This window comes from Phalacrocorax carbo, chromosome 3 (genome assembly GCF_963921805.1).
Source record: "Phalacrocorax carbo chromosome 3, bPhaCar2.1, whole genome shotgun sequence".
NCBI lineage: Eukaryota > Metazoa > Chordata > Aves > Suliformes > Phalacrocoracidae > Phalacrocorax > Phalacrocorax carbo.
Window position 1 is genome coordinate 53,551,017 of NC_087515.1, and position 27,906 is coordinate 53,578,922.

General features: G+C 37.6%; 1 protein-coding gene across 2 annotated transcripts in view; it reads left to right on the forward strand.

The window, feature by feature from the left end:
- Nucleotides 1-27,906, forward strand: part of PRKN (parkin RBR E3 ubiquitin protein ligase) — a 775,925-nt gene that overhangs the window by 133,309 nt on the left and 614,710 nt on the right. For both annotated transcript variants that reach the window (XM_064446939.1, XM_064446938.1), the window contains exon 2: nucleotides 23,486-23,649. In XM_064446939.1, the coding sequence (XP_064303009.1) occupies nucleotides 23,486-23,649 (164 nt within the window). The remainder of the gene's footprint in view (nucleotides 1-23,485; nucleotides 23,650-27,906) is intronic.

The window sequence follows — 27,906 nt, forward strand, 5'->3', positions numbered from 1 at the left end:
TTATTTACTAGATAGACCTGCTAAACTGCTCCACTGAATAAATAGAAATCTTGGCACACTGAACAATTTTGCAAATACATGTTATTTACATAATCCTTTTCACAGAAGTATGCACAATATTTTCAAGCTCTGTTTGTGAATAGTGTTAATTAGAAAGGCAGTTTTTCTTCTAATGGTTCCCAAAAGTGATTATGGTCTCTTCAGTTGTTCTTTCTTTGATTACAGATTGTGGTTAAGAGATTTTTGGGAGTGTCTCTGTTGTCAGTGTAGGTGTAGTGCTAAAAGTCCATGGATGTTGCTTTCCAGGGTGTTAAATCATGTTTCCTCCACTTTAAAGACCTGTATTACATTAGTTTCAATACCAAAAAACTTGTGATTTACATATGTTGTGAAAGTGTTTGAAAGCAGTACTCCCCCATTCTCCCAATTTTCTTTATTTCTGTTACAAATGTGGATGTTAAATCTCAAACTTCTGGAAAAGTTTCATCTTGAATTATACCTCTGAAAATGTAGATTTATGTACTTGAACCGCTAATTAATGAAGCTGTGATATTTGTGACTAAAGTCAGATTCTTTGATATGATAATTTCAATGAAGCTAAACAGTATGTAAGTTTTTCGTTTTATTTATACTTCTTTGTCACGCAGTCTTTGTTCTGCCTTGCACCATACTGATGAAAGTCTATATTAAATGACTGGAAAATCCAATTACTCTATTTATTTAATATGATGAATATGCAGGATACTTTTTAAGATTGGGTAGGTTTTAGTTTCCATTAAAAAAAAAAAAAAGGAAAAGGGGAAAAAAGAGGAAGCTGGCATTAGTTTGTGCCCTGTATTTGGATCTGATTTGAGAAAGGGTAGCTTGCTTTCAAGGTTCTGGTCTTGCCTTGCTTTCACCATGGCAGCTGAGCGTGCTCCCTGGCAGGAGTCAGTAAACATCGAGGAGTGAGGCCTGAACAAGTTGTCTGCACATTTATGCAGATTGCCGAAGGAAAAACTCGCAGTGGTTGCTGTCACCATGTTGTTATCTGAGAGAATGGTCCTTCTGACAGAGACAATTGCTGCCCCAACATTTTTGTTAGCATAAAGATTGATTCTACCCTTAGGCACGATTCTGAGGTCTCAGTGAAGCTCCTGAAGCTTTTCCTTTTCCCTTGAAACATACTTGCTTCGCTTCTTTTCATGCTTGGCATTAGTAAGCATATTTCAAAACATAGGAATTAAAATTGTAGGCAAAGGATATTGCTAAGTACTGCATTTCTTCAGATTGACCTTACTTGGAGACTAGTGTATGGGTATATTTTCAAAGAAAGACTACAGAAAATAAATATTCGGGATGACCTTCAAACAGGCTCTGGTCTTGAAATATTGTTACCATCTGTAAGTTATTATCAGAGGGACAACATGTCTTTTTAGTTGGGGTAGATTCTAGAACAGGATTTTTTTAGTATGTGGCTGTTGTTTTTTGTATGGTAAAGCTTCAATTCCACTTCCCAAGGGTATACATTAATCCTTAGATAGTCAGAATGCTGGGAATGATTTGGTATGACAGCTGAAGAAAACATCTGTAATCCCTTCTGACAACGTAAGTTGGGTAGTATTTTTAAAGTTAATTCAATATTTCTGATTATAATCAACTTCAGAAATTCTTAGCACAAAAATCTATTCTTGAAGAATTCTGTAGTAGCTTACTAGTTATTATATTTAGCTTCTCCACAGTTGGGATTTTAAAGCTTTGTAAAAGAAGCTGGATATTAGTGCCAGAGGCCAGCAGATAATGAGATGACTTGTTCCACAACTAGAAGGGACTATTAGAAAAATTAATTTTTAAGACATCAAATGCAGTATATATGCAGATAAAATTAACAACAAGACAGCACGTCATTTCCCCTATGTTATTTTTGTATTGCTATGAATTTTTTCTGCAAACAGTAGTTGCTTGAAAAAAAGGCAGTTACTTGGAGTCATGACAATGATTGAGAGCTGGCTGAGCATCCACCTGCTTGAGTAGGCCTGCTTTGTCACCAAATGCATGCTTCTGTAATCTACAAACCAAATGCAAGACAGTAAAATCTATTCAAGCAAGAAATACAAATTTACCTCTCTCTGATCAGGAATCCCAACAATTCATCATTTTAATGTATGCTTTGCCTTAGCATAAAAACCTACTTACAGGGCTTTAACTTACTCTGATATGACACGTTGAACAAAGTGACGCTAAGAGAACAAGTCCTGTTGCAGTTACCACTGGAGTTAACCTTATCAGTTCTAACACTGAAAATAATTTACTGAAAATGATCCATTGTAGTATCACCTATTCAGTGACGAGACAGAGGAGAGTGAAATCCTCCTCACGACACAGTTGCAGAACCAAACAAAGGTCACAGGTTCACATTTCAATATTGAGCTTGTTTTCACTGGCATTCTTTGTAGCCTATGAACTTCTGACTTCGTTATTATGTTTGATATATTGATTAGTAAAGGTTTTGGTAGTTCACAGCACTGGAAAAGCACAGTAAGGCTAGAAATAGGCATATCTTCTATCTTACTTGCTGTATTAAAAATAATTCTTGAGTCACGGTTTTTTATTGTTTGTCTTTCCCTGCTGGAAGAAATTCATCTAGATCTTCAAAGTTGATCTGGTACAAGCAAATAAATGAATATTTTATGGTGAGCATGGGAGAATTTTTGTTCCTGTTGGAGCCCAATATTCTCTGACCAACTTCTTTTAGATAGTCCAAGTATGGAAGGTTTAGTGTTTAATACCAAATTTACCTATTTGAAGTTATATGCTGTTACGTGGCATTTTTGAGTTAGCAGAACAATGCAACAATATACTTAAATCACAATATCAGGACAAATTGCACTTTGCAGAATATCGGAATTTCAATATACAGTTGAATCACAGCGTGAATGTAATTCTCTTTAGCGCTCTGCATAATATACTCACTGTCATGGTGCTGGGCATCCCCAGTGGCCAGAAAGGAACACATGGAGTGGGAAGTCAGCTCAAGCCCATTGCTACATCCAAAGTTCATTTTGTTCATTTTTTTCTATTTTTTTTATACTCTGCGTTTGGCTGTTGCCAGTTACTCCCTACATCCTTCCCTGAACTTCAGAAGCACATTGCCCTTGGCCATCTCCTCTGAGCCTTCTTCCATTGTAGAGGTTCCCTGATTGATCACAGTTCCTCAAAATGATCCGCAATTTTAAGTTAATATCTCTACCACCTTACGAACATCTCAGTGGCACCTTTGCCAGAAATTCTTCATTCTACAAGCAAATCAAGCTGTACCCCTAGTGTAGTTGATGGTTCTCTGCACACATGAACACAACAAGGCATCTCATGGCAGTGAACTGTGGTGAGAGTTCATTATATTAAAAACTCTTCAGACAAGCTGGTTCTATTTCTCAGGCTGACAGCAGTCACTGTGAATACTGATGTTAAGTGTAACATGGATCAGACTAAAAAGAGATGGTGAAATTTCTCGGGTAAATATTATATTCAAGGTAATAAATAGGTTAGTAACATAATAATTGAATAAAAGCCACACAGCTGTCATTCAGAAGCTATTTCTGAATTTGGGTCAGTCTGACAAATTGTTTTCTCAGAAGGTTTTCCTGCAAGATCCACAAAATCACCAAGGAGTTTCCTGTCTTCTTTTTATCTAAATACAGGCACAGAACTTACTGGAGATATAGAAGAGTCAACTTTATATTTCCAGTTGATTTTATTATTTGATTGGCCCATATTTGGATTAACACCTCCTGTGTGAAGTAGTATAGGTTAATTTAGATTTTCATCCTAGTTTCATCACAGTTTTGGTTGACTGTAAGGAAAAAAAATTAGCATACTTGTGTATTCACTCAAGCACAATCTGGTAAAGGTTTTTTTTTATATCCCACATTAATATTATGAATACCCAGACAACAGTGAAACATGAGCTGTTTCAAATTTTAGTTCAATGAATGGCAATATTCTCCATTGAAATAGAGTGTATCCCTTCCAGAAAATTCAATAGAAAGATTAATAAAGCTCCTTAAGAGCCCTGAAATCTGTATTTTCTCACATCTTTGAGTAATATCCTACCTAAGCACTGACAACCAGGCTCCTTCCCCCATTTTTAAAGGCAGTTCCTAAATCTATCATTTTAATTTCATTGCTTTGCTTTTATAAACAGCAGCTAGAGAGAAGCAAAGTACTTCAAGTGCAACAAAATTGTGGTCACATGTAGTTCCCTTCTCTAGACAATTTTTGGGTTTCGAAGTTCAGGCTTTCGGGTTTATTTCTGTATCCTTCTATGTCTGTGTCATACCTATTCAGGAAATATATTTTCCATTCTGAAGTGAAAAAAAAAATCACAATTACAGGCTGAAAGGAATGCAGGAATGCACCCAGATTGGGATGCAAAGCCACTGTTTTGAATTCTTGTATTAAATTTTGAAAGGTAAATTTATTTTGAACGAATAAACAAACATTCTTGGAAAAATTCAAAATGTCACACACTAGCTTTCCTGAAATTGAATCTTTATCAAGCCTTAATGCCCAGAAGTTTGCTAAAATGTTTTCATGGGAAAATGAATCAGTTTGTCAGAATGCTAATTATTTTGTCAGTTCATAATATGTTTTCAGTCTGTATATTAAATATTATTCTATTACTTGAATTGAGTATTTACTATACCATATCTGATACTTATAACAATAGAAGTAATATTCTGTAAGGTTTTATATTCAGAGTATTCTTTTAACAAGTACCCATTGGTATGTACGCTAAAGAAATATATCTTTATCAAAGTCACAGTATAATAAAATCTGTTTTAATATGCTGACATTTTCATGAATAAATATGAACAAGTAGTTGGTCACATACTTGGGAAAAGATAAATGCTAGAAAATTGTGTCAAAAGTACCCGGAGTGATACTTTTTAATAACTTAATGAACTAACAGTCCTTTTGGAAAAAAAGCGCTATGATTTCATGATTGTAATTATTTAATTTTAATTGTATAATCTGTGAGCCAAATATTTATATGATAAATTCTAAAATATGCAAAATTATGTACTCTCAACCAGATGGCAATAATATACCCGTAGAATTATATACTTTTTAAACCTATTTTTGGGGTGTAATGTTAGTAGAACACACTTTTAGAATGAACGCAAAAATATTCCCTTCTATTAATTAATCTGTAGTCAATCTTTGGTTGACTCTGAATGAAAATATTCTATTCTTCTACTGTAATATATATATATAAATAGCATGTTTCTTTCTTGGACAAGAATAATTTACAGTTTTGGGCCTCTTCAGTGAAATCTTGTCCCTTCTGTGGAGAACATGGATTTGCTGCTGCAGGGAGGTGGGGCTCTCTTCCCATGTGCCTTATTCATTAGTCACGATAGTGCAGGCACAGCTGACCTGAGGCGTTTGGGACAGACGCAGCTTGGAAGGCAACAGCAGCTTTTGTAGTAGGGCTCTGGCACGTGACAGCTTAGAGACGTGTGGTTGCACGAGGGCTCCTGGATAATCCCTTGCTGTGGAAGATGAGCAGGTAAGAACTCTAGATGCTGCCCATAAGCCTGTAGGGATCCATATATACATCCTACTCCATCCTGTCTTTCAGTGGAGGCATAGGGATCCCTGGAAAGCCCCTCTAATGTCCTGCCTGTTCACTACACACACCTAGAGCAGCCTCCATGCCTGTCTCTCCAGCATGTGGAATGAATCTTGTGGCTCTTGACCCTCTTAGTATTTTTGGAGTGTTGTTCATGGGGTCAGGATTGTTGATACTATATAAGCTCTATTGCTTTTGGCTCCAGTTTTAAAATAATGCTTTCCTGCATATTTTGTCTCTGATGCACTGGTTCTTAAACTCAGCAGTTAAATAGAAAGAGATTTAATGGAAATGTCAAAGTGATCAAAACATTTTTCTCTTTATATTACTTAGTGACATAGAAACATTAATACTGGTGATTTAGCGAACAGTATACGAGGCTAGGCTAATCTGGTTCCTCTACATATCACCCAGAAGTCTTCAGAAGAGGTTGGCATTTGGATTTTAGCATTGTGTGTTCCATTTTGCTCTGCAGAGGTGCTTGTGTTTCTCACAACAGTGAAGTGTGATACAATAGTCCTTTAACAATTAGACTGAAATTTGATGCAGTCAGACTGAGTGATGCCAAACAGGAGTGCCCAGGTCTGCTTCAGTTGCCATCAGGGTAGAATATGGAAGCCAGTCCACCTACTTGGTATGATAAGCTTTGCAGCTGCAAAAGGGATGGAGAGTTTTCTAAATCCAGAAAATCAGATTCATTTCAGCTGTTAGCCTTTTCCATAATAATACAGACTCTTGAAATTTTCCTCTTAGTTACTAGCATATACATACACATGCCATGTGTGTATAATGTATGTATATCTCTATATAGTGCATGTATATATAAAGGTAGTGTGTGCATATAGGTAGCATATATATGATGAGTGACTCCTAACGGAACTACCAGATCATCTTTCCACAGTATTTCAGCATTTCTAATGCGTTTCATATAAACTCATGCATTTACTGGAGAGCTGTTGGAGCAGTATTGAAGCTGCCAGAGAGCAGAGATCGTAACGTGGTCAGCTCTGCTCTTGGGCCCAGACTGTTCCCTGGGTGTCTCAAAGCTTGCACTGGCACAGGCAGTGAATGGGAACCCAAAGCATGTGGTGTCACTGAATACATAGCAACTGTGTCTTCAAAAGAAGAGTCAGTTTTATTTTTTGATGCAGTCTCCTGAGTCTTTTCTTATCTTGACCTTCACAGAATCATTGCAATAACAGTGTTTAATCTCAGTTTGCATCAATGCAAAGTTACTGAAGGAAGGTTTCACGAAATGCTGTTGCCTTTATGTAAAGCTGTTTTCCATTTTTGTTTAAGTTATTGTGTCAGCTTTTTTTTTAATAATTCTTAGGTCTAGTTTTACTTCACCAATTTGGTGCAGTTACTATTTAGTTACAAATATATATACATTTAAGTTACTCTTCTACATAACACTAATGTAAGGGGGTGACACTTTCTGCGTAGAAGTTATGCTACCCCAGCAATATTAGAAGAATACTAGTTGGACATATACTGGAGCCTACCTTCTCTTAATGACATCTACAAGGGAGCAACAAAGAGGAGTGTTGTCTTCTACTGGAGTGTTTTATACTATGCAAGGAATACTGGAATACTTTCTTTTTTTTCCTTGAAATGGTATTGAATCAGTTCAACTGCAGAATTCTAGCTTCATGGCTGATTTAGATGGCAAAAAGACACAGAGTTGCACTATTAAAAGGTAGAACATATTGAAGAAAAGTGCTAAATAATGTTAAATTATACAATTTTACTACTTCAGAAAACAGCACATATTTCAAACAATATTTGTGTCAGTGTCCTTTTGTCTTTATCTTCATTTAGGATTCCTGCAAGTTTTGAGAGACTTCACGTTTTTGTTGAGTGCTTTGTCCAATTCTACACGCTTATTTTGAAGAATCACATGTTTATGCTTTTTATTTTTTTATACAACTTTTATTGAATGACTTTGTGAAATTTCTTTATGAAATGGATATCTGCATATTGTGAATTTAGGACTGACTATTCCCTATAGAATTTTTGTATGGCAAATTAATATCAATCTTTAACTTTGCAAAATCCATGACTCTCAGCAGGAGATGGAAATGTTTTGGCAAGTTCACACTGCAAGATTGACTCATTTTTTCATATATTCTTCCCTTGCGATTGCATTCTCTTACCTGTACTATTCTTTATTTTCAGTCTACTCTTTGTTCTTAAATGTACAGTATTCATTGAATAGTTAAGAAACAAGTTAAAAGGAAAAATGTTGAAATGTATTCTTTTCTACAGATGTCCATCCTGTATCCTTACCCTTAGTATGAATTAGAGGATCTTTGCAAGCTTGTTTTTTTCTGATTGCTAAAAGGCACGGCCTGGAGAAAGGACGTTTTTCATGCTGCTTCATGTGTTAGCTGTATTACAGAAAAGAAGTGGAGATAACTCAGTTTTATTCCCCAAATCATGGCACTGACTTTAGGTCCTCTTTAATCCTGGAAAAGACACTTCTTCCTCATCTGATTTATTTCTTTTCTATTTCTAATCTTTCCTTGTGTAGTTTTGTTATTCCTTTTGTCTCCCTTTTGCATTTCGTTGTCATGCACTGATATTTATTTACTATCTTTTTCGAGTAATCTGTTATGAGTCACTCAGTAATTATCTGGTGAGTGTTGTCTGTATGCAGGCCTCAGGCTTCTGAGGTCTTCTGGGTCTTCCTGGAGTTTCAAGCTAAGGATTTTCACTTTGTTATGTGTTTGATGCTCCCTTCTATTTTACAAGGCATCAGTTTCTACATCAGGTCTGGCTACTTTTGCAATGAGGGGCTTACCAGTATTTCATGGATGGGCCAGAGCACCGCTATTGAAGATACAGTGTAGCCTGAGTCCACCGATTGCCTAGAATTAACTTGCACCCCAGGCTCCTGCAACTTCATGTGAAAGCTGGAAACTTTTAGGATTTTGGAAATTTTTCCTACCTCTCACTAGGCCAGCGAGGCTTAGGAGGAGAAGCACATAAAAATGCTGGCTTCAGAGAAGCTGGATTCTGGGGAAGGTAGCATTCCCTCTCTAATTTAATTCCCTTTTTGATTTAATACACTTCTTGGTTTCTCTGCTTGTTGTAAGTAATATCCTTACAGAAGTTGTTTATCATGGCAATGAAACAGTTTGACTAACACAGTATAACTGTTTAATTGCTGTTGCTGTTTCAATGGCATTAATCATGCATAAAAATCTTGCATGGGATGCATTATTAAACTAAATAAGGGTATGTTTTGGCAAATTTAAAGAAACCCCTTGTTAATGTGACCTATGTTAATTCTCTGGAAATCATGAGATGTGTGCTAGATTTTCTGGATTTTTTTCCAAGACAGAAAATAAGGATTTCATCTATCTGACAGTAAATATTTGCAATTTTGCAATCACCACCATATGTGGTACCACAAATAAATAATGGCTCAAAGACTTTTGTACATATTTTTGTTACTGATGTAACTTCCTTTTTCTGTAATGAGAATTATTATTATTCTTATTATTACTATTATTATTATTACTATTATTATTATTGTATTTGAGAACTACTAAGTATTCAGTTGTGATCCAGCTGTATCATTTATGATTAATTCTTTGAGGGAAAGAGAAACTAAAGAAAAACACGGTTTTTGTGTAGCATAATAATTTATAAGAAGAAATAAGTCCATATTTTACTTCTTTTTTCTGAAATGAAGATTACAAGAACATTGTCACATGTTTGTACCTAATGCTTGATGTACCCAGTTTAACACAGCAATTTTTGTTCAACATTCTTATTCTTCTTGAACTAATTTAATTTTACTGCTAAGTTCCTATAAATACATTTCTAAATATCTAGCCAAATGACCTATTTCTGTAATTTTGGGGGGCATTCAGCTTGCCACAGTATTTCATTTTTAATTTTAGTCACTATTCAGAGCTCACACATGCCATTACAAAGGTGTGGTTTTAGTTGGATGATTGGCTTAAAACATTTTATGGCTTTATTTAAATAAATCTTGTTCTGATTTTATTCTTGTTTCACATTTATCACTTGCCTAAGTTGACACAGTTCATTTTCTCTATAAGTAATTGGGTGCATATGTTGTTAAAAAATGTGTTACTAAGATGGACTATATATGTCACAATCATTATATCCCTAAACATTGTAAAAATATAAAAAGTCTTATTGAGCTCAGTGGGGTTATTTGCATACAGAATTACTCATATGCCTAACTTTATATCCTGATACATCCTATGGATGGACCATTAGCTATGAAAAAATTTATGTATTTGCAGGTATAAAGCTGCTGATGTCCGGACCACTCTAAATAGGGTGGGAGGGAAAACTTTGGTCAGGAGAACTTGACAAACATCCAGTGTATCTGAAAACAGCACAGAGTTTGTATTGTCAATATAATGCAAAGGAACTCTACGTTTTAAAATCCTTCTGTTTTATTTCTAAAAGCCTAATATAAAGTATACTAGACTCAGACTCAGTGTTTCTGATCTACTGGTGTCTTGCTTCCGCTTGTAAAAACCATCTGCTTTTACAACTATTTTTACCTTAAGAAGCATCAGTGGCTGCCACTGAGCGGCCCTTTGATGCGTAGTCAATCACAGATGAGAATAAAATTGCATAATAGATTATAATTTCCTGGCTGATCATAAGATCAGCCTTGTGTGCTGGGAGATTTCCTTCAAACTAATTGACAAATGCACTGGCACAGGGAGTGATTGGCTGCAGCTGTGTGCTTGTTTTGTCAGAAAGACAAAAAGAAAGGAAATCTTGAGAAGTATTGATGTGATCGTGAAATTGAGATGGATCTTCTTCTAGGAATATTCATAGTTACAATGAGGAACTTGGAGGGAGGGGCGGTTTCCAGAAAAAAACCTGCCTGGTCTTTTAGGCCTCAAAATGGGTTTTGAAAAGGATCAAATCCCATAGAACGCTATGTTGCTCTTTTAGCATCATTCCTCCTGACAGCAGGAACAATGGAAACACAGCACACGTCCCAAAATAATAGCTTAACACTGGCCTACCACATTTTCTTCAGAGAGCTGAAAGACTTGGTCAGCACAAACAGCATATAAAACCGAACAAAGTTAAGATAGGTTTTACTGTTTCACACTGTATTGTGCCTCACGTGCCTCACAGAAATGGTGGTGCATTTCTGTCTTCCACCCATGGACATAAGGTGTGCAAAACGGGATTTTTGCAAGAGAATTTGTGGAACTGTGCTATGCAGATATATCTTTGTAGCAGAGTTACCCATTCCCAAAGGTCAGATGCAGCACGTATTTGCTGCCTTCCACTAAGCTTAGTCTTTTGTAATGTAAGGCAGCAAATAGCCCATATATAGAGAATTACATGTAATGAAACACAGTTTTATTGTTCTGCTTGTTCACAAATTTTAACTTCGTGCCTCATTAGAAGGAAAATTCTGAGCTTCTCGTTTTTGGGGAAAAAAAAAGTCTAAATTTTGATCTAAGAAAAATGAAAGGGATATTTTAACTTAAAAATTGTTTTAAATAAGATTGCACTTCAACAAGAAGGAGCTGATTCATCCTGTCATCATTAATTCAGCTGTTATTTCACATTTTAATTTATGTGGATCTTGCTTTTGTCAAAGCAAATAATTTAATTTTCTTCATGTGGCAGTCATGAAATGATACAAGCCCACAAAACCTTTAACTTCAGTACATTACATTTGCCAATGGAAATGTGCTCTTCCAGAGGAATTATGACCTGAACTAGATTCTGATATCTAAAATATTTTGATCTATCATGGCAATAAGCTAAAACTTCAGATTATGAGGCAAAAGGTGAAATTATTTTATATAGCCATCTTAATCTGTAATAAAAAAACCTAAGGTTTCTTAGCTTTCTAGTGAAATATACCTGGCAATTATAGGCCTGCAGGCCTTGAAATATCTTACTTCATGTCAGCTATTGACCTAGATCTGACAGAGAGAGACAGAAACTGTTATGTCATCTTCCTCAAAGTTGCTGATGTATGGGACAGTAAAGGTAAATCCAGCAAAACAGATTGGCAGAAAATTGGTAGAGCAGCAAGAAACATACACAGTAAATTTGTGGCACAGCATAGCTCCACACCGTCTTCACTCTTTGGTGTGCATATCTATAATATATATACACGCTATATTCTATGGCTCTGCTCAGTGTTGATTTGAAATAAAAAAGAAAAGCAAAGTTGCTTGTACAGTAATCTGAATGTTTCTCAGCCCATTGTGTTCAGCTGATGTACTATATATTTCCATGTATCAATCTGAGGTCTCCTACTGTATTTTGGCATTTCATTATGATTTGGAGTTTTTAATTTTCATATCTGTGGTAGTATTGGAGTCATATACCCGGTTAGCATATTTTGTGAACTGGAGTCCTTACACTCATCCTACTCAGCAAGTGCATGTCTACGTCTGCTCCGTGAATAACGATTTCACTCTGTACTGAAATAACAACATCCTGAACTGGGGATTTTATACATACACCTACATGTATGTATAATCTATATATATCTATGTACACACCCACCTTTATACATTTGATATAATTAAGGCGTGATTGTAAATTACTGTATTGCACATATTTTTTAAGGTCCAATTAATCTCTGTGTGTTCAAAGAATATACTGAATTCATAGCATTCTGGTGTGACATTGGGATATTTGAAATTATGTTTCTTTTTTCCAGCTAACTATCAGTTTTATAGTAGTAAGGATAGACTATTTTTGGCAGCCAGTTTGGACCATATGTTTTTGCCTGAAAAAAGTGGCTGCTGGGTATTTTCTTGCATCAGGGACTTAGAGGTATTTAATGCAGAAGTGTTTGTTATTTGGGTGTGAGATAGATAGCAAAAGTAAATGTTAAGAAAAACCAAAAAGGGGGGGAAAAGCTTTGAAAAACTCAAAAGGGAGAAAATAATCTTTGAAATATGGTTAATCTTCAAGCTTATCTACAGGAACTTCTTTTTTTTTTTTTTTAACTAATTCAGAAGAGAAATACACGCTTCTATTACACAGATGGAAATTTCTTTGGCAACCCATCATTTTATCATTCTCTTTTCATTTAAGGGGTTAATTTTTACTCACAGAGGAGCAAACAGCTATGTACACTAAAGGTAGTGTAATTACTTAGGATCTTTAACTAATCTTTACATTACATCTTTAACAAATGTAATTTTGCCAAAAGAATTTAACGTGGACCTGGCAGGGTAAATTCCAAGTTGCTACACAAGTGCTGTATGTTTTGGAACAAAACATGCTTTTCAAATATTAAAAGGCAGGGACATTTTAAAATTGTTCCAAGACTGCCAACAGTATGCCTTTCTCAAAACTTTGGAGCTGAAGCAGGCTGCCTGGACCGGGGGCGTGAAAGGCGGGCAATCCTGCTTCTTGCAGGCCAGGGGTCCCTGGCAGGAGGCAGGAGGCATTGGTTGCAGCCCCATCAGCCCCTGCACTGGCGGGAAGCCGAGGGCTGCCGAGCCAAAGGTCAAGTCCCATACAGAGGTGAAGCGCACAGCAAGGCCTGAGAGTCAGGGTTTAACAAGATCTCCTGCTGCATTACTGATTTCTGTCAGTGAGGCGGCAGGAGGAGGAGGAAGAGGAGGAGGGTGGCCAGCCATGCTGGCTCTTGCAGGCTGGAGTGCCCCTCAAGCAGCCCTCCCTGCTCAAACCCACCTGGGCCAAATTGCATCTTGATGAACGAACAGGAGCCCGCCTCCCACAGCAGCACTATGCCTCACACACACGTGTGCCATTTTAGAGCCTGTTTTGAGACTCTCACATTTGCCATTCATTGGCGGAGGAGATGTTACCTTTCCTCTTACCGCCGCACCGCCATTTCTGAGAGCGGTGAGAGCGGTGTGGTGCCACCAGCAGAGCCAGGGCCGGGTGGGCAGCAGCGCAGCCCCACAGTGGTGGTGCCCCCAGGGCCCTGGTAGCATCTCTTCAGGCTGTTCTGCAAAGCAATTGTCTGCCTAAGTTTGCTCTGCTATTGCAGTAGTTTCACAGTTGAGAAGTCTTGGGGAGGAGACATCACACCCGCAGTTCGAAAGCAAAGCATCAGAAAGCAGGGTGAGGTTAGTATTTAAAGGTGAAGGGCAGGGATATGTCTGTCTCAGAACATCGAAGTTCATTTTTCAGCTAGTAGAGAACTAATTATCAGTAAAACAGGCAAATTGGAAAGATGCTCAAGGAAAAGAGGCTGTGGCAAATAGCCTTAACATTGAGTGCTCAGTGATGAAACATAATTTCATTTGTGCGTGTGCTTTAAAACAAATCAGGACGTGATTGTAATGATACTGGGGTCGCCACAAATGGGATGAGTAAAAGCAAAGAAACCTAGAGATTCAAAAACTAACATTAGCCAAGGAAATTAGTCCTATTTTGTTTCTGTTCTCCAGAGCAGCTGGCTTCATCTCTTCTTTTCAAGCAATGCAAGTGGCTGTACTGCATATAACGATGTACTGGGCTAACACTGTCCTGGGCTATAACAATGTTTGTTCCCTTGAGTTTTGGCTTGTTTTGACTTGTAGTAGCTCTTGTAGAAATTAAAGTGAAAAAGAAAAAATATTTCCATGTCGGTAGGTGGGCAGGTAGGTATGTTTTCTCTGGGACTTCTGGGTTTTTTATGTGCAGAACTAATCTGTTTCTACATAACATAGCCATTCCAATGGTATACATACCATTTTTATCCTTATTATAATATGGATTGTATAAATTTTTATATTCGTTTGTCCTGTACTGAACAACTAGCAAACTTCACAAAGTTAGAAAGCTCTTTTCTTAGTCAAGTGAGACAGCTGCCATATTTATCATACATTTCTTTGAGTGGATCTTCAGCTGCCCACCAATGTTTCTAATATTTAGCAGAATATAGATATCAGAAGAAAAATGTGTTAAATTTCATGAGGAAACACAAATGAGCGTAACTGTTAAAGTAGTGGAATCTCACTATTGCAGTCTTCATGTTGCAGTCCCCTTTACAGGTGTAAAGGTATTGCAATAGTCTTACTAGAGATTTTCTCTCTTATAAATTTCATTGAGCTCATGCAGTCTTTGCAAAAATACTGGCCCATTCTTCCACAGGACAGGGGTAATTTAAAAGTTGCAAGAGTATATTTTTTTCTTTTTAAAATGTAATACTTCATATTAATATGGAAAGCTGTAGCATACAGCTGGAAATTTGTAGAGTTTAAAGACTCTTATCCATATCCAAGCACATTAAAGAACAGTATGTGTCTATTTAAAATGAAACATGAATTTAGCTTGATTCCGTATCAAGGAAGTTCATAGCAGCTTTGTGCTGACATAAGCAGCTAGTAAATCAGGACAAAAATAGCTAGGAAAATAGCATTTTTAAGAGACTTTTTAAGGAAATGCCAACATAATTGTAGTGTTGGTTTAGCTAGTCATGCATTCCTCCAACTTTAAAGAGAATTTGGGTATAGTAAAACTGAGTGAATTATTCACAGGAAATAATTCACTGGACAAATTTAGCTTGTCTCTTGGATTAAGAGGCATACTTCTTAGAACAAAATTAGGTTACTGTGCGAATTGCTGAGTTTAAAATTTGCTTCACTGCAGTACAAGAAAGCAACTGCACGTGCATGCATAGTTCTGGAGGAAAAAAAGACTACTGCTGAGCTCTTGTGTCTTTTATGTGCCTCAGTTCTTGGTTTGGATTACTTGATAGTGAGGAAGAGTCAGGAGGAAACTGTTAATGTGCCTATTTACTAGATTTTACTCAGTATTACATTCCATGGAGTACATGTATGGAAATACAAACCCAGGACACCTACAAAAGAGCTGCCATAGTCGTTCAGAATGAAAGCCTGTTTAACCCCATGTATTATTGTCTCCAACAGTGACCATGAGCAGAGACACCCTTCTGAAGAAAGGCAAGCATACATGATATTTCCCCCTGATGGTCTCACAGCTATTTTTAACTCAACTGACAGGAACTTTAAAATGTACTTTTTTCCAGGAACGGGAAAAATATCTTATGACAATATCAGTTACTTTTTATTGTCCTCGCAGTGATAAGTTCCTCTGTGGCTCAGCACATGACTAGAAGATATAGCCCTTTTAAGCTCAAAACCTACATATAAAGTACTTCGTACTAGTATATATTATCCCCTCCTTTTCAGCCTATGCAGTAACTGCCAGTTTCTTTTCTCCTCTTGAGCTGAAGTTATACATCCTGCATCTACTACTTCTCTGGCAGAGTTTTCCAGAGGGTCCCTTGCTAGTAGCATAAGTAAACATGTCATTTTTGTCATTTTTGAACCTAGCTCCTACAAGCTTGATATGATGCCCCCTAAACGTTGCAACGGAAATGAGTGCCCAATCCCTGCTCACCCTTTCCATGCTGCTCATGACTTTGTAGAAAACCATCATCAGGTACAAATGCAGCATTTATGAATACTACTGTATTAGTTTCCATACACAGTTGTTTGAATAAAAGTCTTTCAGGATTTTTATTTGAAAAGGAAATAGAACAATCAGAAATCTCAATCTTAAAATTTGAGTTAAGAATCAAGGAACTTCTTTTATTGTATTCATTTGGTGTTAGCTAGAAATAAAGATGTTTCCATGATACAGCTTACTCCTTGCTAAGGAGAGAAATAACCTCACCAAGGATGAACTTTATAGACATTGTTTATGTTAGATTACTGTGTTGCTCTCTATGTGTGACTACATCATAAAATAATTTGTTAGGTGAAGGTAATTTACAAATGATCAGAAGCAACCAAATTACTCTAGCTTAATGAGTTGCCACTTATTGCCTGTGTAGGCTCTTTTTCTGCTGCGGCAGTGAAGTTGGCTTCCATTAATGTGCATCAATTTTATTTCACAAATGCAATAATCAAGGAGGCCTAATGCTGCCAGTTATTATGGCTCAGCGGTGAGTGGTAACTCATTAAGTCATGGTTAACTTCATTGCATATACCTGTCAGTCTGGACCTGGTGCAAAATATACAGCTAGCCATTTTGCCAGGAAAACATCACACCAATGCATCAATATCTGCAATAGCAACCCGCTCATCTCAGGGTAGTGTTCAAGGAATTGATTTTGAACCATACAGCCCAAAATGTGTGAAATTATTAACTCCAAGACACTATCTCACTCCTTGTGTAGACAGCAGAGGTTCTGTAGCTGGATTTCTCTCTTTATAGAAGGGAACTGTTGTCAGGATGTTCAGTGCAAGGGCATCAAGACTCAGGATCTTGCTGTCTCAACTTGGCTCCAATTTGCCGGAATTTGGCAACTTTTTGATGAAAAGACATCTGTTTGAGAGTTTTCTTGGAGAGAGCTGAGGATATTTTTGCTAACTGATGAAAGGGCTACATGAATTCCTATGGGACCGGTTATTCTAATGCTGCTGCGATTTTATTTATCACATATATATGTCAAGGAAAAAATCACAGAAGCCAGTTGGCCGGAGCTTTGTGATGGTGACAGCAGCCTCCAAAGTAGGAGTTGATGGTACTGGAAGAGGGTAGAAATTAAAATGGAGCTGACTGAACCATCCTGCTCTCCAGTGCCTCTGGAAGCAAAAAGAGTTGGGAAGGTCTCCTATTCTAATGCAGAACGTAGATACACAAATCTGTGAAGAAAAAGACTGCAACCAGTTCCAGGCTGCTGGAGTTGCTGTAGAAAGACACTTCAAAGAACTTTTCAGAAAGTTGTTTAACCATTTAATTGGACTTTCAGTAGTATGTGCTGACTGGCTGTTTAACAAAAGCCTGCCACAGCTCTGAGCTATTCCTTTACAGTCCTGACCTCAACTTACAGTCTCCCCAACTCATCTTTTTCTTTCCATTTTTTGTTCCTCTTTAATCATTTGCTTTACTTCTTTCCCTTTTTGCAATTCCCTTGACACACTGAAACCAGGAAATAACAATAAAAGGTTGTGGAACAAGATTTACTGCCATCACATTATATTGTGTTCTGCTCCTAGTTTCTCGCACTACATATATCCTACAGTTGCATTTCTACAATTTAGGTTGTAGAAATTTCAGGCAGCAACTGACATTCACTCAGGGTTTATAAAGTGCCTACGAATGTATCTTATGTTCATTAAATATAAAGAATAAAACAATAGAACAGCATCTTGCCATATGATTGAGGATGCAAGAGCCCCAAGCATCTGAAAAATATGTTTTTATTTTATTTATTGAAATAAAAAATATACTTAGAACAGCTGCCTTCAGCCTATGCCTTGAGAGGTGACGTGCAGTTGTGCAGTAATGGAGGGACTTACAGAACATTTCCACAGTACTCTAGCAGATGGCAAGGATTGAGCTAAGAAGGGCTGTGTTGTTAAGTCGTGTGCTGAGCCAAAGAGGAGCTGATCACCACAGATAGATACTGTCACAACCCTTTTTTTCCTGGCCTTAGGGAAATACATTTCCAAAGTCAATAGGAAAAGGGCTTTTAAAAATCAAAAATGTTTCACACCATCCTTGGGTTAAACCTCAGTTTTATTCTTTTTGTCCTTAGGAAGAACAGGGAATAAAGAGTACTTGAAGGTGTCATAGCTATCATGGACACATAATTGCTCAGCAATAAGACCTTCGAGTTTAAATGTGTGCATTCTGTTGTTGCAGATCATATGTTGTAGGTTACGGCTTTTGTTTGGTGTGCAGCAAGGCAGGATTGTGTGATTCACTACTTTAGGAAGAAAAATAATTGGCTATTTTACGTCAAAACTAAAAAGAAAAATTTTGTTTTGCATGTAGCAATGTAAAAACATTTGCAACTTTTTTTTTTCATTCTTGGCACAGTTCAGTTATTTTGGTTCTTTATATCAGGACTGTGCCTTCACAGTTTGTTTGAAAGCAGGGCCTAAGCTTTTCCAACGTGCAGTGTTTATCTTCTCAGTTCAGAACTGCAAAACATGTAGGACTGATGACAACGGGGCTTAAAGCTTTGGCACTTTTGGTATGACTTGCCAAAGAAGAAAGGCTGCTGAATCCCAGGGCCCTGAGAAATGGCCTGCTGAGATCCTGGCAGGGGTGCCTGCCCACAAGCTTTCTTCCAGTCTTCACTTGAAATTCTGCAGCTCCTCTCCACACCTTACCCATCTACTTGTGTCTGAGTTTAACCAGTTTGTATCTATCTGCATTTGCATAAATTTCCAATTGAGTTTGTACTAGCATGCTGAAGCGTAAACAGGCACAGCTGAGATGCTGGTACATTCCTTCAGTATCTCAGTTACATATGTAGCAACTTCCAGCATAAGGGGTGGACAGATGGTCAGGAGCAGTACTGTCTTAAACTACCCAATATTTTAGCCACAATCTTCTTCACTTACTTATATTCCCCTCACTAACAATTCTTGTATTACCTCATGGGGAAAAGGTATTCATCATATTGTATCCTAAAGTGATTGAATTGTGCTGCTGACTCTGTTCTGTTAGTGAATGCAATGATGTGTCACACTGTGACACACGACATCTTCAGGATAGCAATATTTTATTTGGGAGAAGATCCATTTCCGTATTATATTCATATGAATGAAATGGCTTATTGTACCTGAATTTATTAATACAAGTCACTTCAGAGGTAATAACTTCTTAATTTTATTACAGTCACTGGAATACAAATCAGCTAAAAGCCAAGAAGTTGAGTTCCTCAGGAACTTTTAATCAAAATAAATGTTGGGCTGTCTCTATCATGATACACTAGTGCTTCCTCCTGACCACAGCACCCACTTCTTTCTGGGATTTGTGTTGGTGTTTCATTCTGAGCAAGATAATCCAAAGGAGTCTAGTCAACAGACTGGAAGAATTAAGAATTATTTATTTCCATGAAGTGCTGCAGGGTGAACTTTTTTTAATACCTACCTGGTACTTCTTGTTCAACAAAAAGAACATCAAAGGTCATTACACTGAATTTTTGATGTATTTGAGATGAGAACTGATATCAAAATAGTGAAACTTCCCCCAGCTGGGAACCAAGATTTTAATTCCACTCAGTATTTCTCACTCAGTACTTCTGTGTATGCCTCCATCCTCTGGTCCAATTGGGGTGGCAGGGTGAGGTTGAGGGGTGCATTTTTACTTCTCACTTCTGTTTCCCTAAATGGCTAGCTTCTGTCTGTGAAGACTTGTTACATATTGCTTAGTCAGCTTTGTCCTACTGCTGTATGCTAGACCAGCATTTCTGTATATAGTCTCCTATGCCTTCTTTGCACCTAAATGCATTTCACATACCCTGCAACTCTGTGTATTCTGATTTTGTAGTATCGGTTTCTAGGGGGAAATGTGTTGCTCTGTACAAAAGCAATTCCTGCCCTTACACCCAGAACCGAGTGAGAATTTTCCTTCTGCCATGCTCACAGAAGTGGCATGCCAAAGGAGTAAGCCTGCGGTCTTTGAAGAAACCAATTTCCACCACTTGAGTCATCATGCTGGACCAAAACATTTCCTGCTGTGTAGGTACATGCTTGAAAAAATGGGTATTTTCATAGGAGATATAGGAAATTCCTCTGGAAATATGTAAAAGTTACTTTCTCTACAACTGTTCCCTTATGTAGCACTTGCTGATCCTTCCAAACAAGAGATTAATACTATCCAACTCATTAAATGTAAAATTGAAATTATTGCATGAATATGTACACCTTAGATAGATGTGGAGATTCAGATAGATACCAAGACATTTACAAAAGCACCTAGGTACCTCTTGATCTCTCTGGAAATCAGATCCTTGTGATGTTATACAAAGATTATATTTGACATGACAGTCAAGTCTTACAGAGTTTCCATTTATCAGACAAGCTTTACTGTTTGTCACCCCTTACAGATGTGGGAGTAAGAGACCTGATCCAAATGGAGCCTTTCTTCAGCTCCATTTGGCTACTTCTTAAATTTAGTAATTTGATTTATTTCTTTTGGATTTCCATCAGCAGTTTAAGCCTCAGGTAAATTCTCTAATCTTCTGTTAAGCCAATATTTATTTAACTTCCAGTAGGCAAACTTTACAGTCCAAGTCTTTTCAAAGTATGTATTCTTTGGAAGAGGTCTTGAACATCTGCATAGCTTCACACATAATCTCATGAATGGCATGTGCTGTTAAGAGTATCAACTTGTTAGTGATGATTTAATTATTGAGTTGAAATATCAAAAAGAAAATACTGAGTTTCTTTTTCCTAAAACAACAGCTTGGAATATTATATTGATGAAATTTTGGTTCTATTCCACAGACTGAAATTTTGTATTTAATCTTTATATGCTCTGTGCAAGTAAGCAAAGGTGTCTTCTTTTCTTTTACATTAAAAGTTGGTGGATTGCAGACTTTATAATAGAATAAAAGTGTTTAAGGGCAATATATTTGTGGATTAGAACTTTCCAGCAAGTGCAATTTAGCATTCTAGCATTTTTCTAGTTGTAATCTTTGCTGTGGTGTAGGGGCTAGTACAGGGAATGTGGAGGTAGAGAAATCACTCTGAATTCCAGAGCCATCATCTGCTGATCATCATGGATGATGTCTTTGAAGAACTAGAGATTAGAAGTTTAGGTTAATGGTTGGGCTTGAGAATCTTAAAGGTCTTTTCCAACCTAAATGATTCTATGCTTCTATGTTGCACTCACATGCCCGTTTCCCATGTTTGCTTGTGATAACAGTTGCGAGGCTGAAACTTCGGCGACCTCATGCACATTGCGACGAGGAGACTATACCTGTTGGAAGTGAATAAAAACCGTATTTGAGGGAAGGGGTGGGGATTGTTGATGACAAAAGTGAATTATGCTTGCCGTAAGTGTGTTGGAGTTATACTCTCTTTAAAAATGAGTACTGCTTTATAATTAATTTAAAAGGCACTCCACTTGTTTATGCTTCTTTTGTCAAGCACTTTCCTCTTACCAGCACATTTGATTTGCAGAGTCAATGCACTTGCTAACTTTTTTTCATTTCCAGAACCAATAGTACTGGCTTTTGTAAGACTAAAGATAACGAGGATTACTTATTATTTAGGAATAAGTCTTTGGAGATGCACATATATGTGTTTTATGTGTGTATGTGAGCATACCTAGATAAACGTATTTAAAAAATACATGCACATAGTCAAATAGTCAGAGCTTAGCATATTAAAAAAAAGTATATTCCCCATGGATTTAACTATATATTTTGCTACTGGCCCAGATAACATTATTTACAGTTGAGTGTTATGAGTGTTCTGGAAAGCTGGGAAATGTTCAGTTCCCATTAGCTGGAACTACTTTTGTCACATAAGTCCTCCTTTACTCACCAAACCACAATCAAAATAAAATTCAAATTCTGCTGATTTTTCTGAACAGTCTGAATATACAGCTTGCAGAGTTTAGTTATTTCCAGAACACTTTTAAATAGAAATCAAACCCAGTAACGAGATGTACTACAGGAGACCGTGTAGCACACTGCAGGGCGTATGTACTGCGCCCTGCCTGACACAGCATTATGCAATCGTACCCTGCATTTTAGTATATAAAGAGGGTACTTTCAGGTGCAAAACTTAAAACGTTGTGTAAAATTTTATTCATATATGGCCTTGTCCTTTAAAGATTAGCCAAATCTGAATAGATGATGTGAAATTTCAGATAGTTACAATGTTCATTGTTCAGCAAAACAACGGCAGTGTTCTCAGCCATATTGAAATGCTCGTAAAGAACCTGACAACTTTGGAGTGGTCAGGGAGACTTTACGTGTTTGAGAATCATAAAGATCCGATTTTCACCTTTAAAAATAGTTATTTCTTTGAACTATATAAATGCTTCTCAGCTTACACTTCTGTCAGTCATCAAAAATGCAAAGAAATAACATCTTCAGCTAAAATATTGCAGGTAGAATAGGAAATAAATCTTTAAGAAGACTGGATGTTGCAATCAATACCCAAGCAGCTTAGGTGACAGGTACCTGCTGTCTGTCTGATCTAAATGATTTTTGGTTTTATATCGGGTTTTGCTAATTCCTTTGCTTCCTGCCTGTGGACCTATTGGTTGAAGCAGTCCGCTAGGGACATGTCTACCTTCATACAGTCTCTGTGACTCATATGGATGTAATGAGTTCTTTTCTTGTTTCATAGTTCTTGTAGTCATTCCCCTGACCATGGGCTCAATGTGCATATTCAGAGTCCTTATGAAAAACAGCTTCGCCTGCTGAATGGCAGGGAGCTTATGAGTTTATTTGCCAGGCTTCTCTGGATGTATAAACCAGTTGCTGTGGCTCTAAAAATGATATGACTGGTGCAGTAGTGATTTTCTGCACTGAAGGTGGATGCCGGCAGGAGTTATGTACTGCAGATTTTAGTGAACTCTGAAAAGACCACACTCTAACACAACACTCCCAAACATTTCTGCTAGCCTGTGATTTTCTATCATTATCTTCTGTAGAATTACATCTGTGGGAAACCAGTTTATATGACTGTGCTTTACTGTGTAATAAGGACTTGTTTTCCCCTGTATTATTTAATGCATTTTGGCTCTAAAGCATACCTCAGTTTCCTGCATTTATTTGTTATATGCAGTGGGGAAGAGCACGAGGGGCACAGAAAGCATGTATGCCTGTGCCCACTAAGTTTAGGACTGAACTAAAAATCCTTTGTGCCAATTTAAAACTACTTAGACAGCTGCCTAGCTAGGTCGTTTTTGATTCTGACTGTTCTCTGTAATTTCTAACCCTGCCAAGGGGAAACACATGGCTTTTGTTTATTGGTCACTAACTATTCTGTGATGGGTTTCAAAATGGTACACTGCAGTATTAATAGCTTTTCTCTGAAAATAGTACATGCTCCCTGAAACTGAAGAGTAAGCCTCTTGTAGTCGCTCTAGTACAAACACCTTGTGAGAAATACTTGCTTTAAAAGGTGTTTTACTCTTGTTCAGTGTTTGTCAGGTTCAACTCCAGCCATGGCTTCCCGATGGAGTTTGGTTCAGATGCCAGCATCCTCCAGCTGAAGGAGGCGGTTGCCCAGCGACAGGGAGTTCCAGCTGATCAGCTGCGGGTGATTTTTGCAGGGAGGGAGCTCAGCAATGACTTGACACTGCAGGTAAGTCTCCCTTGGTAGCTTCGCTTCTGGACTGCTGCCAGATACACTGCCTCTGCCTCTAATGCTGCCAATCTGACATTCATGCCTGAGATCTAATAGAATAAATAGTGCCTGGGGATTCCTTGAACTTTACTCCACAGTGCTTCATTAATTCTGACCTTCTTAATTATGCATTAAAACAGCAAGCAGGAAGTATAGGGGAAGAGAGAGAATACAAGAGAGAGAGCACAAGAGAGAGCTGTGCCTAGTGAATAAATGTTTACTGACTACAGAAGCAAGCCATGCACAATTTCTGTATCTGTTCAATTTCTATCTTACTTATTCCATTTGAATCTTAATGAAGAAGGATGTGAATAAATTGCTCTAAATCAGGTTACACAGTCATCACATTTTATAGAATTTGTAACCCAATTGTGACCCCTGGAGGATAGCTACAGGGCTGCTGCTGCTCCATGTGCTGCTGCGCACATGCGCAGGTGAGTGCACTGCTGCAGGGTTGGTTCCAGATCAGAAAGCTGTTGTGTTTCAGCCCCAGTCAGCAACCAAGCAGCACACAGGTGCTTGCTCACCCTCCCCCTCAGTGGGATGGGAAGAGAATCCAAAGAGTAAAAGAAAATTCGTAGGTTGAGATAAGAACAGTTTAGTAATTGAAATAAAATAAATAAAATAAGGATAATAATAACAACAACAATAGTAATAATTTAAAAAGTTGCAAAGAAAAGGCAAACAACAAGAAAGAGAGAGAGAAACAAAACCCAGGAAAAACAAGTGATGCAACTACTCACCACTCACTGACTGATGCCCAACCAGTCCCCAAGCAGCGATCACTGCCCACCAGCCAACTCGCCCTAGCTTATATACCAAGCATGACATCATATGGTAGGCAATAGCCTGTTGGCCAGTTTGGATCAGCTGTCCTGGCTGTGCCCCCTCGCCTCCCAGATTCTTGTGTAACCGGCAGAACATGGGAAGCTGAAAAGTCCTTGTCTAGTGTAAGCACTGCTCAGCAACAACTAAACCATCAGTGTGTTATCAATATTATTCTCCTACTAAATCCAAAACACAGCGCTGTACCGGCTACTAGGAAGAGAATTAACTCTATCCCAGCTGAAACCAGGACAAAAGCCCACAGAAGTGTACTCCAAACCACTGACCTCATAAACATGTGAAGCTAAGACAGTAGCAGGGAGCATGGAGGAGCAGCTTTAAGTAGGTATCTAAATTTCAGCTCCTGAAGGTTATCTAACTGTTCTCTTCAATAAATGCAGAGGGCTGTTCATCTGTGGTGAGCAGTAGTAAGCTCAGAAAGATAGGTTCAACTTTCTCTTCCTTGTTGTCTTTGCTACCATTACCAGTGCGGCTGCAGTTGCTTTATAAATATTTTTGTTTATACTGTATGTGGATTTGGCAGTTCACTCGGATAGCCAGGGCTTAGTGTAAGATCATACACCTCAGACATTTGGGGAACCCTACTGGCCTTTTGACAGAGCGCAAATGCTGATTTAATGAAATTGCTGTCCTTCTGCAGTGGTATCAAAAAACTGCAGACGCAATCTGTAGTGGTGGAGGTGATTATATAACAGATCTCTCGCAGGCAGAACTATTTCAGATTAATTGGCACTCATATTTCAGAAGTATTGCTTTACTTAGAATGGCTGCTAAGCCTGGGTACAGAAAGTCACTACTGTATTGATGACCTATCACTATTTCTCCTTGGGTATGATATTTATTGCTTTGCAAAGGGTTTTTGGGAGTTTCAGCACACAAAGGAAGGTATAGAAATGTGAATTGTTGTCAGTCTCCAATGCATCACCTGTGGATAGTGTTGATGCATGTATATTCACGGCATAAATGGCAATGTGCTTCACTTACTTATATGTGAAAACAGGTCTAAGAAAATGTATGAATACAAAAAAATACAATGTGAATTGTATAAGTTGTCAGTTGCCAGTTGCTAGATTTGGTGTCTGTGTTGTTCTGTCAGAAGCTTCTCAACCACTTAGCATTTCCTGGGAAGCTGTAGGTATTGGTGTTACTGCTATTTCATGTCAGCATGAAACATAGATTTTGAGCCCAGTTTTACACTTGCAACCAAGTTTGTTGTCAGCAACAACATACAATGTGTTGCCAGGATAAATTAAAAATTGCTTTCCAAATATACAGGCCTGCTGATGACTTAATTCATTTCATAGGAATGTCAGAATTACCCTGTGTAGTCAACTCATTTTATTATTTAGTAAACTGGACCTAGACTCATTGCTTTCACTATCAACTGAAGCAGACAGGAAAATCAGAAGCTGTTTCAGATGGTACAGTCCATACTTCTGTATTTAAGTGTCTTAAATAGTGCAAAGATTAATACAATCAGTGGTGTATCAATGAAATTTTTATTCTTGCTATTTAATTGAGTGCATTTTGCTCTCTTGTGTTTGCAGTTTTTTCTGTCATATATTTGTGTATGTGTATTTATTGTGGAAATTTGTCAGCACAAGAACAACAGTTGAGGGTTTGACATGTTTGAGTTCCTATGGTAGGCTGTATGGTAGAGTTAACATCACATATGAGCAAATTAACTAGCTCTTGTTTTCTAGACCTACGGATTTGCATGAAGAGTAAGAAAAATACAACATAGATTTGTATTCAGCTGACGCTTTTAAGTTATTTTATTTTACTGTAATGTAGAATTTCTAGTAAAACTATTTTGTTCTTCCGTTTTTCATAAATTACTTTTGAACTTATTTGCCCAAGATACTGTGCGAGAATCTAGAGGTCAGGAACGAGCACTGATAGTATTACAGATAATAAGATTATAGAGGACATGGGGAAAGCTACAGTAATTGCAGGAATGTGGGGCAGGGATATAGGAAATACTCCAGGATAGCAAACTTCATTGGTTTCACAGCTCACAGAACAACTAGATTTGCCTTGACAGCTTCTTTAGGATCTCAGGCAGCTGATACAAAACATAACTGAGAATGTGAAAGCTGCGGTTTTTTTCCTGTTTGGAAAGAAGGAAAAATCTTTCATGGTAGGTGAAACCTGTAAAAAAGGAATGAAGTTGGTATAGACAAACATTAACAAAAAATTAGTATGAGAAAGTGCCAAGTTGAGATCTTAAATAAGTGATTTGATATCAACAACAACATTAAAAAATTGTAGGAAGGATAGAAGTGAAATATGTGTGGAGACATTTAATTTGGTACCTCAGATAGGTGTTTTGTCCTTGCAAAAAGAGAGGAAGATTAGACACTGATTCAACTGTGCACAGGGGAGATCGGTATCTTAGCTAGTGACTAAGGGGCAAATAGTGAAATTAGAACCACAGTAAGGCAAGACTGGTAATGACTGGATGAAGAATGAGACCTGCAAAATTTGGAACTCATAAGAACGATTTAGAGCAATAAGCTGCTTCCAAAAGCACAGCACATGGTGTCACTTTAAGGGTGCTAAATATGCCGCAGAATGATGAAGAGCTCCCTGCTGATTACAGCTCACTTTGGAATGAATAGAAGTAATTAATTAATATATACCCAAAATAGGAATTCTTTCGGAAGGCTGTCACGAGTATGTGAGAACAGGGTAAGATCTTCTTGTGGCAATCAGAAGGGTGAAAGAAGAACAGAACCGTAGCAGAGTCACCAAAGGAATAAACAGGAGGTAGCTGCATATTAGGAAGCTTGGAGTTTTGTAATGGGAGATGACTGTTTACAACAATATTGTCCTTGCCTCTAAGAATGGCAAAATTAGCTAACAAGCCTTCTGGAAGCAAAATATGTAATATTTATTAATACACATTTTTTTTCTCAATGCAAACAATTTGAAATTTACTCCTGGTAATAGAAGCAGTATTATATTATCACAAGCTTGCCCTTTCTTGGTGAACTCAAAATCCCTTTATGTGAAGAAGCTCTTTGCAAACAGTTTGTTAAGAGATATTCCCTGCCTCGCAGAGCTTGCAGTGTAAATGTATAAGGCAGACAAATGATGTGATGAGAATCAGTAGGCTGGCTTGTTCACAGTCAGTAGCAAACCAGGGATAGAATTAAGTCTTCTGTTTCCCAGTCCAGTACCATTTCTTTTTGACAGTGTTTGCTCTATGAGGTAAATGTAGAAAATACAGTTATTTGAAACAGAAAAAGACTAAGCATGTGATTAGCAGCAGGACTTGTTAGCTTTAGCACAGTGCTCCCCTGAGACACCTTCTAACTCAAAGTTAGCTTGCATTTGACTGGAGCATAGGCTCGAGGTTTGGAGCAC